General features: G+C 41.2%; 1 protein-coding gene across 1 annotated transcript in view; it reads left to right on the top strand.

The window, feature by feature from the left end:
* Nucleotides 1-12208, top strand: part of DCLRE1A (DNA cross-link repair 1A) — a 23370-nt gene continuing 11162 nt past the window's right edge. Inside the window, exons 1-4 of the mRNA XM_066622210.1 lie at nt 1-61; nt 4767-5619; nt 7443-9032; nt 11427-11560. Of these exons, the coding sequence (XP_066478307.1) occupies nt 5169-5619; nt 7443-9032; nt 11427-11560 (2175 nt within the window). The 5' untranslated portion in view covers nt 1-61; nt 4767-5168. The remainder of the gene's footprint in view (nt 62-4766; nt 5620-7442; nt 9033-11426; nt 11561-12208) is intronic.

Consider the following 12208-nt stretch of genomic DNA (forward strand, 5'->3'; position numbering starts at 1 on the left):
GGAGGGAATGGATGCTTTGAAAGGGCTGCTGCTGCTGCTGCTGCTGCTGCTGTCAAGTCATGTGAGTGGGAAGGGGGAGAAGGGGCTCTGGGCTGTCTTCTCATTGCATTGCACTGAGAGGCAGTGCACTGAGGGCTGCTGTCTCCTGTTCTGAACTGAGAGGCTATTCATTGCCATGCAACTTCCTTATTATGTAGTGCAGATGCCAAGGGGGAGTCTGCTGCTTTCTGAGGATGGTTTGATGAACAACAGAGCTTGACCTTTGCTGTGCAAGCTTCCCTTCCCTTCTGGAAACACAGGAGTAATTGACCATTCAGGCTTGCACCTCTGACTTACCCAGGGGGCTGCAACCCACTTACCCAGGGGTAAGTCTCACTCAACACAAATGGACTTTGGAGCAGGTTCAGAGGAGAGCCACAAGGATCTTTAGAGGGCTGGAGGACAAGCCCCAAAGCCTATGAGAATTTTAGCAGGGGGCAGAAAGTTTCTTCTGGGCCCCTTCCCAAAGGGCAAGGGGGGCAGTGGGGCAGGCAAAATTGTGGGAAAAGTAGGGCAGGGGGTGCTGACAGCCACAATAGTCTCTGGAGCTCAGGTCTACTAGGCTTCTTGATGCAGAGCCCAGATCTGCCCGACCGTGTGGCATTGGAAGCTAGATAAAGTAATATGAAGAACCAAACACACTCCTAAGTGTCTCTAAAATTTTTGAAATATAGAAAATAAATTGCAGAAAATTAGCATCATCATATTTAGGCTCACACTAGAATGGATCAAAATGAGCTTCTGCAGCAGCTGTAGCTCCACAGCTGGGTCCCTGAGCTTGTATACAGTCCTTCATGGTTATGGAATCCACAAGCCAAAGAGCCACTGTAGCAGGCCAGTTTCCTCCCAAATTTGACACTGTGTTAAGGAGGATCATGGATGCTTTCCTGGGCCTGGTGTATATGGCTTGCAGCAGCAGTTAACTGTGCATGCACCTGGTTGTGCCCCAGCATTATGCGCTGGCAGCGAGTTCAGGTGAGATCGGAAAATGTCAGACCCCAGGAACTTTCTAGGCCTCCTCCTTTGGCTCCTGGGCCCCCTTTCTGACCCTGGGGCCAGGTACAAATTACCCCCTTTACCCCCCTCTCCTAGGCCCTGACAAGCCCTACAAAGAAAGGTTGAGGGAACTTGCTATGTTCAGCCTGGAGAAAAGAAGGCTGAGAAGGGATATGTGGAAGGCTGACTTTCTCTCAACCTCACCTACTTCACAGGGTTGTTATGAGGACAAAAGGAGGGGAGCAGCTGTGCACACTGCCCTGAGCTCTTTGGAGGAAGGCGGTATAAAAATATGAAAAATAAATATGGAAGAAGGGACAGATTTGTTCTCAAGTGCCGTTGAAAGTAGATCCAACAGATACAAACTGCAATAAAGGGATTCCCATTGGACATCAGGAAAAAAATCCTGGTGGGAAGGGTGGTTTGGCAGTGCCAAGGGAGGTGGTGGACTCCCCTTCACTGGAGATCTTCAAGCAGAAGCTCAACGAAGACCTGTTGTAGATGCTCTAAGACGGTGGTTCCCCACATTTTTTTACTTGTGTACCCCTTGGCAGCCCATTTTTATAAATTGTACCCCTCATATTAGCCCCTCAAGGCATTCTAATGCCAGCCCCACAAGATACTCTAATACAGACCTGCCTTTATCTGCCATTATTCAATTCTTTTTCAAGTACCTCTAAAGGTCCTGGTAAGTACCCCCAACGGTACATGTACCCCAGACTGGGAACCACTACTCTAGGAGGATTTCCTGCTACAGATGACCTATTAGTCCCCTTCTATGATTCTATGACTTAATGCCTAGTACTGTAAGTGCATAAAATTGGCTTTCACCAGTCTACTCTGGAAGGCACATTTGGGCTGCAATCCTATGCATTCTTCATCAGGAGTAAGCCCCTTTAAACACAGTGGTATTTATTTCTGAAGAAGTATGCATAGAATTGTCATATTTCTTGTTTTATGCAGAATCTGCAGAGATGTTCTTAAGGATGAAAATGGACATGACGATGGACATACAAAAAGGACATACTGGAATCTTACAGAATTTAAACACATTGATGCTTAATAAAATGTATAAAATGGAAGCATTTTGCTTTGAGCGTTTGTTTTTTTAAAAGGGATCTCTGGCTGATGCACATTGTATAAATATGGGTGCAATCCTAACTCCTAATGTCAATGCTTTCCAGGACTGGCATAGCAGTGCCAATGGGAATGTGCTGCAACCTGCAGTTAGGTGTCACTCACAGAGGCCTCCTCAAAGTAAGGGAATGTTTGTTCCCTTACCTCGGAGCTGCATTGTCCTTATGTTAGTGCTGGAAAGCACTGACATAAGGGGTTAGGGTTGTGCCCTATATATTCTTCATAAACTAGTTTACTTCAGTGCTTTGTAGTGTCACAATGGACACTGTCAAAATGGAATTTACACACTGTGGGATTATTCAAAATTCAGGGAAATTTATATCCCCAATCTTAAACATGCTTATTTGGAAGGAAGCCCACCTGAATAGGAGATACTTGCAATTAGTACTAATTAATATTGATGCCAAAACATAGTATTTTTACAGTGGAATCCAATGTGTGTTTACTCAAAAATAAACTGGGGTTTAATCCCAGCTAACGGTTTAGGATTGTCTGTAAGGATTGTAGCATTACACCTGCGAGTTGTTTCAACATGCACACTAAATTTTTTAATCTTCCTTCTAATTTTTGTAATGTTAAACCATAGTTTAGCATTATGTCTACATTGGGCATTTGTTTTTGTTGTGTTTAAATGTTGGAAGCTGCCTTATACTGTCAGACCATTGACATGCCTGCTCAACATTGTCTGCATTGACTGGCAGTCGCTCTCCAAAGTTTAAGACAGGAATTTTTCTCTACCCAACCTGGTGATACCAGGGATTGAACCCAAGTCCTTCTGCATGAAAAGTATGTACTGTATACTACCACCCCGCTACAGATAATGTTTGCAATTCATGTTACTATCTCCTCAATAGTTTGTACTCAATAGTAAGTTGTACTGCGACAACTTACTGGGCAGAATTATAAAAATAGTCTGCCCAGCAGTAGTGATTCCATGGCAGAGCAGCTTAATCAGTTTTTTGGCCGGTTTGAGGAGGAGATAGCAGCCACCAACATTCCAGCTGCAACCACTGATGGTCAGTCACTTGTCCTGCAGCCTGATGATGTGAGACGGGTTTTACAGAATATTAACATCCAGAAAGCAGCTGGCCCAGATGGAATTCCAGGACGGGTCCTTAAAGACTGCGCTGCAGAGCTGACTGAAGTTTTTACATATATTTTCAATTTATCTCTGTCAGAGTGCTCTGTCCCTACTTGCTTGAAGACATCTGTTATAGTGCCAGTTCCCAAGCAGACAGTAGTTGCTTCTCTCAATGATTATCGACCTGTGGCTCTAACTTCGGTAATTATGAAGTGTTTTGAGAGGCTGGTGTTGAAACATATTAAGTCTGGTCTTCCACCCACCTTGGATCTGTGTCAATTTGCATGCAGGAGTAATAGGTCGACTGATGATGCCATCTCTATTGTTTTACATACAGTCCTGCGTCATTTGGAACAACGGGGTACATATGTACGGCTGTTATTTGTGGATTATAGTTCTGCTTTTAACACCATTTTACCTAGCAGGCTGTTTTTTAAAATGACTAGTTTGGGCATACAGCAAGACATTTGTCTGTGGATAATGGACTTTTTGACAAATAGGCCACAGTCAGTTAGAATGGGCTCTTATCATTCTTCCACTCTGATATTAAATACAGGAGCTCCCCAAGGGTGTGTGCTGAGCCCCTTCCTCTATTCCCTGTATACACATGATTGTACCCCATCACATAACACCAATGAAATTATAAAATTTGCAGACGATACTACAGTAGTGGGGCTTGTTAGCGGGAATGATAAGTCTGCTTATAGGAAGGAGGTACAGGAGTTATTATTGTGGTGCAAAGAAAATAATCTCTCACTTAACCTCAAAAAACTAAAGAACTTATAATTGACTTCTGGAAAAAGAGGGATGTACAAATTCCTAGGTATTTACATCACAGAGGACTTCTCATGGACTATTAACACCAGCATGTTGATTAAAAAGGCACAAAAGCAGTTATATTTTCTGAGGAAGCTTGGGAGGTTAAATTTGTCACAGCAGCTGCTTGTGTCTTACTATCCTTGCACCATTGAGAGTGTCCTAACTTATGATATCTTGGTGTGGTACGGAAATTGCTCTGCAGGGGACAAAAAAGCTCTGCAAAGAATTAAGATCGCACAGCACATCATCAACCTTCATCTACCAGCTTTGGGAGACATCTATACATCTCGCTGTCTGCAGAAGTCACATAGTATTCTGAGAGACCCCTTCCATCCGGCTCATAAGTTTGTTGAACTGTTGCCTTCCGGTAGAAGATACAGAACTATTAGAGCAGCACTACACGATTCCTGAACAGTTTTTATTCCACAGCCATAATTACGTTGAATAAGGCGATATAGTTGTTACTATGCTCCTGGGCATTATGGTCTGTTATACTGTTTTATATTATGATGCATGTTGTATAGAATGTGTGGGTGAGTGTGTAGAGTGTGATTGTTGGAATTGTAGTACATATTTATGCTTGTATCTCAAAGGTGCATAAATTTTGTTGTGCTGTAGCACAATGACAATAAAGTTACTACTACTACTACTACTACTACTACTACTACTACTACTTTTCTGTTGTCTGTTTCAGGATTTATGAGGCAAACAAGGATGCCAGTACAGCAGTTGTGACTCCTTCTAACCAAAGTTCCAGAAGCTAAAACTTTGAAAATGGAGTTCGTGGACAAAGCAGAAGATTCAGAAAGTGTCTATATTCTAAGTGAATTTAAGTTGGTTTTTAAATGTAATTCATAGTACTAAAAAAAAAAAAAAGCAGAGCTTTTTATGAAACAAATATTTGACTATTAAGGTTATACTTGTGCTTAGAAAATTTGTTTATGCCCCAGCCTCATTTGGCAATGGCATTTGCTTGGTTTTCTCATATAGATCAAGGAAATAAAAGCCAATGTATTAGAAGAAAACAGTACATACATCTTAGAACAGTGAAATCCTGTTAAATCTAAAGACAGTGAAGGTGTACTGTTGGGTTGCCATGTCTGAAGAGGAGGACGACGTTTGGGAGTACAAAGGTATTAAGAAGACACAATCAGTGAGCCAAAATTCAGAAGTGATCTCTGCAAAGCTACAGAAGACAAATGATAGAAATGGCAGGTCACAAAGTCTTGGCAACAGGAATAATAGAAAAACATCTGAAGAAAAAAAGACACCTAAGAAGCAGAAGCCAAGGCAAAAAGGTACCAAAACACCAAATCCGCACTGCAGTGTTTCTGTTGATGAAAACCATGTTGCACAGTTCCAAGAAAGCATATCATCAACTTTAACAGAACAAAAGAAAAACAACAAGAAGCTATGTCCTCAAAATGCACGGCCACTTTATGAAGGCTACTGCCCAAGTTGTCAAATGCCGTTCTCTTTGCTGCTGGTTGAGACACCTCGATGGCATGTTACTGAATGTTTGGATGGTTCCAAGCCTGCTGAAAAAGGTACAATCATCAGGGTGGGGGGGAAGGTTTATTAAGTGGTTACCAGCTTCTTCTTCTTTGTTTATTGCTTGTGCTCCTGTGCTTTTAACAGCATACAGAGAGAGCTTTTCCCATCATTTATCTCTATGCTAGGAAAACATTGACTTCCAAAATTTATGTGAGTCTGCTGTTAAAAAGTGTAGAGGGGAGAGAATGTGTTAAAAAAAATATAACTGGGGCATGATATTCTAATGCAGGGGTCTCCAAACTTTTTGGCTAGAGGGCCGCATCAAATATCTGGTGTGGTGTGGAGGGCCGGAAAATAATTTAAATATGAAATTTAAATAAATAAATTAGAGATAGAACTTAGATGAGTCAATAAATGAATGAATGGGCTAATTCATTCAACCTCTCTGGCTCTCAGAACACTCTCTAGACACAATCAGAGCATAGTTCTGGTCATGTTCAGTTGAGTGGGCCAGAGGCTTTCAGGGGACAAGAGGTTGGCCGCGGGCTGGAAAGAGGCTTGCTGCGGGCCGCATCTGGTGCCTGGGCCGGGTTTGGAGACCCCTGTTCTAATGGAACACTGGAAAAAATATGTACTTAAAGACTGAAATTTAAATTGAATGTGAATCTTAAAGAAAACTTTTATAAAATGAGATATACATTGTACAGTATAAAACCTCGAGTAAGTTAGCAAAAATGTATGAAAACATGTCAAATAGATGCTGGAAATGTAAAAAAAAAAAGGGGGGGGGGTTCTTTTAACCATGCAGTAGACATATGCTAAGGCAAAAAAGTATTGATACAGATACATGCACAAATAGAGTTGATTCTGAAGGTAATTTTCAAATGAAACCTGAAGTGTTTTTGCTGGGGTTTTTTTTTATCAATGACTATATGGAAAAAGATTTGGAAACTTTATTTTTGTACATGACTTGTGTGGTTAGATTATTGTACACACAGTCTTGGAAGACCACAGAAATTCCTTTGGTGGAAGAATGGTGGATAAAGATTCTGGACTTAGCAGAAATGGATAAACTTACCATTTTCGTTAAAGAGAAGCCAGTTAATACTTTTATGAAGAATTAGAAGCATTGACTTTCTGCATATGAAAGAAAAAAGTGATGTAATGATTTGTGGATTTGAGAAGATAAGTGAATTTAACTTAAAATATTGAGAAGGGATTAAGAGAAATGATATGAATAGAAAGTTTAAGCTGTCATTTAATATGCTGGAAAGAACAGTTGAAGATTCTTGTCTGATATTTGATGTTATGAAGCATATGAAAGGAATGTTTTGTATTTAGGATATACTGCTCCACTCTTTCATTTTTATATTTTTTGTTTGTGTTTTGTAGGGATCTGTAGATACTTTTCTTTGTTATCTATTGTATTTGTTATCTTTTTCAGTATTGTTTTAATAAAAAGTAATAAAAATAAAAGAAGCGAACCTACATACAAATAGCTGTTCAAATACACAGTCTCTAAACCTAGGTCTGATTAACACTGGAATTGCACCTGGAGAGGTGAGATTACTTCATAAAGTAAAACTGTGTCAAATTTTCTAGAATAGTTCTGTGCAATCTCTGAACCAGTGATCAGACAGAAGCTTCAATCCTGAAAACATTTGATTACATTATAAGTGCAGGGAGATGATGGGGATTGTTTAAGGCTGCAGTTCTATCCACACTTGCCTGGGAGTAAGCCCTGTTGACTATAATGGGACTTACTTCTGGGCAGACATGCGTAGGATTGGGCTGTAAGTAAACTTTTTGGTAAACCTTTTGTACACATTTGAAATTTGTTTTTCTCTGTTACTAACACTTTTGTTTCTTTTGTTAGAATGCCCTGATGGTCTTCTGTGTACTTCATCAATTCCATCTCATTACAAACGTTACAGTCATTTCCTGCTTGCTGCAAGCAGAGCAGGGGAATATCTCACCGATTTCTCATCATCTAGTGAGAAGAACAGTGTCTTTGGTCCCGATGCTACTACATCTATCAGCTACACTAAGTTCAAAGAATGCACACTACAGGATTTGAACAACTCCCAGAGTATGGGAAAACCTTCCAAGTATCATCTTCCATTAGCAGAACAGTACCCCATGGCTACAATTCCTTTGGCTGTAACCAATATAAAGGCTTCTTCCTTGGAAAACATTCAAGAGTTTCAGCAACATGGAATACAATCTATAGAAGGTACAAAGCAAATTGAGCATCTCATTCCTCTGCCTCAAGAAACCAAAAGTGATGAGAATCTAGATAATCAGCATGGGGCACATTCACTAAAGAGGCCCATCTCAGAAGCTGACTTTAAAGACTGTGACATTTCTTATTCTCCCCTTAGCACAGAAGAGGAGGAAACTACAGAAGAAGAAGAAAAAGAAGAAGAAAAACCAGGACCAGCAAAAATAGAACATTTTAGAAAAAGACTGTTTGATGTAATAAATCTGGAAGACAAAGGAGGAAGTGTTAGATGCAGTATGATTAATAAACTGGTTGGTGGCTCTCACCTGAAAGAATCTGACAAGACTAGCATTGAGGGACAACGTTGTATCGCAAACAATGAAAAATTAAATATGATACAAAGTGCAAACGGAGTTTCTAAAACTTTTTCCCAGGGAGGCATGCTCAGCAGAGTTCCCACCTCAGCAAACAGTCCTCAGCTGAAACATTCTGCAGGTGCTCTTTCTCTGCCTGTTGATTATAGAAGAACCAAGGAGGTACTTGAGTCATTTAAACTGAGTTCTGCTGCCATTAATGTAGGTGAATGTGGGTGGGGCAAATCTGAGGATTATAATTGGTTCTCTGGAGATTTTGCTCTTCAGAACATGTTATTTCCTTCAGAATTTGAGGAAGAAGGTATTAAGCCTTTTCTGGCTACCCAAAGTGATGCTGTAAAGGAGGCCCCTCCAATCTTAAATAGTGAACCTGGAACTATCTCTAGCATATGTGAAAATAGGTCAGCTGATGATAATTTGTATTCAGAAATAGAAAAAGGAGAGCTTTGTCATACCACAGCTATGCCTGTTTTTCCTAACCCAGTCTCAAAAACATTGCCATGTGTTTCTCCTGCAAAAGTTAAGGTCCAAACCACTCCTGCCAAAGAACTAAAACAAATGGATATTGGTGTTTTCTTTGGGCTACATCCGAAAGCAAAAATGGAGAATGACCAAAAGAAAAATTTTTGTGAGAAAACACAAACTTTGAGCCCACTGGCTGCTGCAGGGAAGAGGCCCAGGTCTCAAAAGAGGAAAACTGAAGAATCAGTGGGAGAGTTGAATGTGGTCACAGAAAGTTCAAGCAAAAATGACATTCCTGCAAATCCAACATCTGGTGGACAGAGAAGATGGGTGAAGAAATTTAGGAAGTTATCAACTGCTGAGGAAGAAACAAGAAAAAAACAGTGTCCTTTCTATAAGAAGATACCAGGTAGTGTACTTGAATTATTTTACCCTAGAACTATTGAGGATAGGTAGTACTGCATCTGTTACCTTGCTAAGTTTTTGTCCTTGAGTATAGCAATGACATTTCACTTTTTATATTATTGGAAGTCTTTCTTTCCACCTAATCTGTGGCTTAATTAGTTGCAGGATGAAAGCCTTTTGCATCCACTAAAACAGCTATTTTCAACCACTGTACTGTGCCCCATTGGTGTCCCATGAATAGTTCACAGGTGTGCTGCAGGAGTTTGGGGGAAGGCTATTTAATAGTAGGGCTATTGGGGATGTGAACCCCTGGCCAGCAGTGTGGTGTGCCTTGTCAATGGTCAAAAAACTGGTGGTGTGCCTTGACAATTTTAGCTCCTTAACAGTGTGCCATGAGGTGAAAAAGGATGAAAATTGCTGTTTAGAATATATATAGACATAAGAGCATTTGAGGGGGGAAAATGGTTGTGAGGACCCAATATAAATCTAGTTTTATGCAGAACAATAAAACTATACTATAGTAATGGAATAATGTTTTTCATTTTCTGAAAGGGTAAGATTCTTCTGAAAAGAAAAAAAAACTCTTAAAAGGTTTTAAGAAGATGAATACTATTAAAGATTAGTATTAGCACTATGCTCCTATATCTGAAACCTGTTAAGACTGCAAGCCTAAACAGGTGTGCTCGGGAGTAATCCCATTATATTCAGTGAGAGGTGGTTACTTAATAAGTATGCTTAGAATGGTGCTATAAGCTCTGCAATATTTAAAGAGCCACACTGCACTTTTTCAAGTAGCTGCACAGTTTCTACATATGAAACTGAACATTCAATGTACTTCATTTGGAATACATTTTCTTACGAATTTGTGAAACTCCAGTTCAGCCTCTGCTCCTTTACTGATTCAGTGGTTCTTAGTCCTAAATAAATGTACTTAAGGTTGAAGCCTTAAGGGTCTTACAGCCCAATCCTGAGCTACCTGGGGCACGTGGCTGCAGGGGCACCAAGAATGGCTCCCACCACAGGCAGCACCTTGGGAGAAGGGAACTTTTGTCTGCTTCTCCCAGGTAAGGGAAGCAGCCTCGCAATGGGGCTATTCACTTTACCAAGCCCCACATGAATGCCTTGGATCTGGTGGAGTGGAGCTCCACAGGACCTGCATCCCTCCCTCCCTCAGCACATCTACCCACCCTTTCTCTGCCCCCACAGCCCCGTCACGCTTCCTCCCCACCCCCTTTCCCCCCTCCGCCTGCCTCCCCCCTCCCCGGAACACCTCCTCCCCGCCCTCTCCCCACCCCTGCTTACTGTGCTGCAGCTCGGCAGTCTGTGAGAGTGCCGAGCAGCAGAGGACAGGCGCCCGCCCAGCACCGGCCAGCGCTGGGCTAGCATGGGTGCTGGCCTGGCGGTAAGCTTAGCAGATGTGCCTTACAGCACGTTTGCGACAGTGCGCTCCGGCAGAAAGCCGGAGCACCAAGCTCAGGATTGGGCTCTTAGGTTGCAGTCTTATACACGCTTACCTAGGAGCATGTCCAACTGAATGCAGTGGGGCTTACTTCTGAGTAGACATCATGTGATTGTGCTTTTAAAATACTGTATTATGCTAGTGCAAAACGTACAACTAATGTAGAAAATCATGCTTACAAAATCATATACTTGAAACTCTTCACTGTATTTCATACTGAGATATATAAACATGTCTTGATGCAGAATTGGAAACTTGTCTGTCAAGAATCTTTAACGCTGTGCCCTTGTCTTTGCACAGTTTCTTCTGCTTCTATCTGCTATCAAGAGCTTCCATAGAATTTAACCCTGTGCTCTAAGAATTTAAGCTTCTGTGCATAAAATCCCATTGAGTTGCATCCCTAGCCAAATGCAAGGGAGGGCACCAGGATTAGGTCTCTTATTATCTGGTGTGCTCCCTGGGGCATTTGGTGGGCTGCTGTGAGATACAGGAAGCTGGACTAGATGGGCCTATGGCCTGATCCAGTGGGGCTGTTGTTATGTTCTTATGAGTTAATTTATGTCATTTGAATAAATGTTTCATTTGCATAAAACACTTCAAGCTTTTTCAAACTATGGAATTATGTTATTTTGTGAGATACTGGCAAGAAAAAAGACGAAGGCTCATTGGAAAGTGTGAAAAATAAGAACAGAATGGTAACAGCAAGAGAACATGCACAAATGTTGCTGTTGTTGAGATGGTACAGATTATACTTGCTACCGCAGTTTAACATGGCATGTTGTTTAGTTTGGCCTAGTTTTCAAAAATATAGCGTAAAGCCATATCGATTAACCTTTCCTTAATTTGCATCTATTTAACAGCTTGCTAGCGGTAGCAGTTAACCTTGACAATTTCCATGCACGCTAGCTGACTTGCTCCTTTTGTAAAACTTTGTTACAGGAACAGGATTTGTGGTGGATGCATTCCAATATGGAGAAATTGAAGGATGCACCGCTTATTTCCTTACACATTTCCATTCGGATCACTACGGTGGCCTAACAAAAAAATTTACATTCCCATTATACTGCAATAAGGTATGTCTTTTGTGATTTTACTTGAAATGTAATTAATGGGTCAATGTTATCGGTCTGCTGTGTATAATAGGTTGAAGCCTATTATACAAAGTATAACGTATAATATAGTGAGGGTCCAATTCTAATTCCTTAGGCAGAAAAAAGACTTTAGTGTAGCAAGCTAATAATGTGCCTAACTGAAAAGGGATATTCACTTAAGCCAGATGAGCCACAGGAAATAGAGATGCATACTTCAGCCATCCTATGAGCAGCAGGGCGCAAGCCCCCTGAACTCAATGGCATTTAATTCTGAACAGGCATGGATAGGATTGTGCTGTTAGTACTGGTGACAAATACCATAAGGAGTCTGTGCTTGTACAGCATTGCGACTCACGACACTGCCTCTGGACGTTTGATCATTATGTCATCATGTCAATGCTGAACTTCCAGGTTGCCAAGCTCCATGTTGTGCAGAGGTTTGTGGTCACTCGAAAACTTAGAGGAAACAGTGGTTAGTACCTTAGTGTAGTAAGGTGCTTGCTATTTATTGGTGTTCAGCAAACTTGAGCCCTTCTTTCTCTGCAAAGGTCTTCCTCAACTCTGAGGGTGCTATAAGTCATTAGTAATTGAACAGAGTGAATGAAGACTTAGGAGTGGTAACTCCAGAGC

Source organism: Tiliqua scincoides, chromosome 3 (assembly GCF_035046505.1).
Source record: "Tiliqua scincoides isolate rTilSci1 chromosome 3, rTilSci1.hap2, whole genome shotgun sequence".
Taxonomy (NCBI): Eukaryota; Metazoa; Chordata; class Lepidosauria; order Squamata; family Scincidae; genus Tiliqua; species Tiliqua scincoides.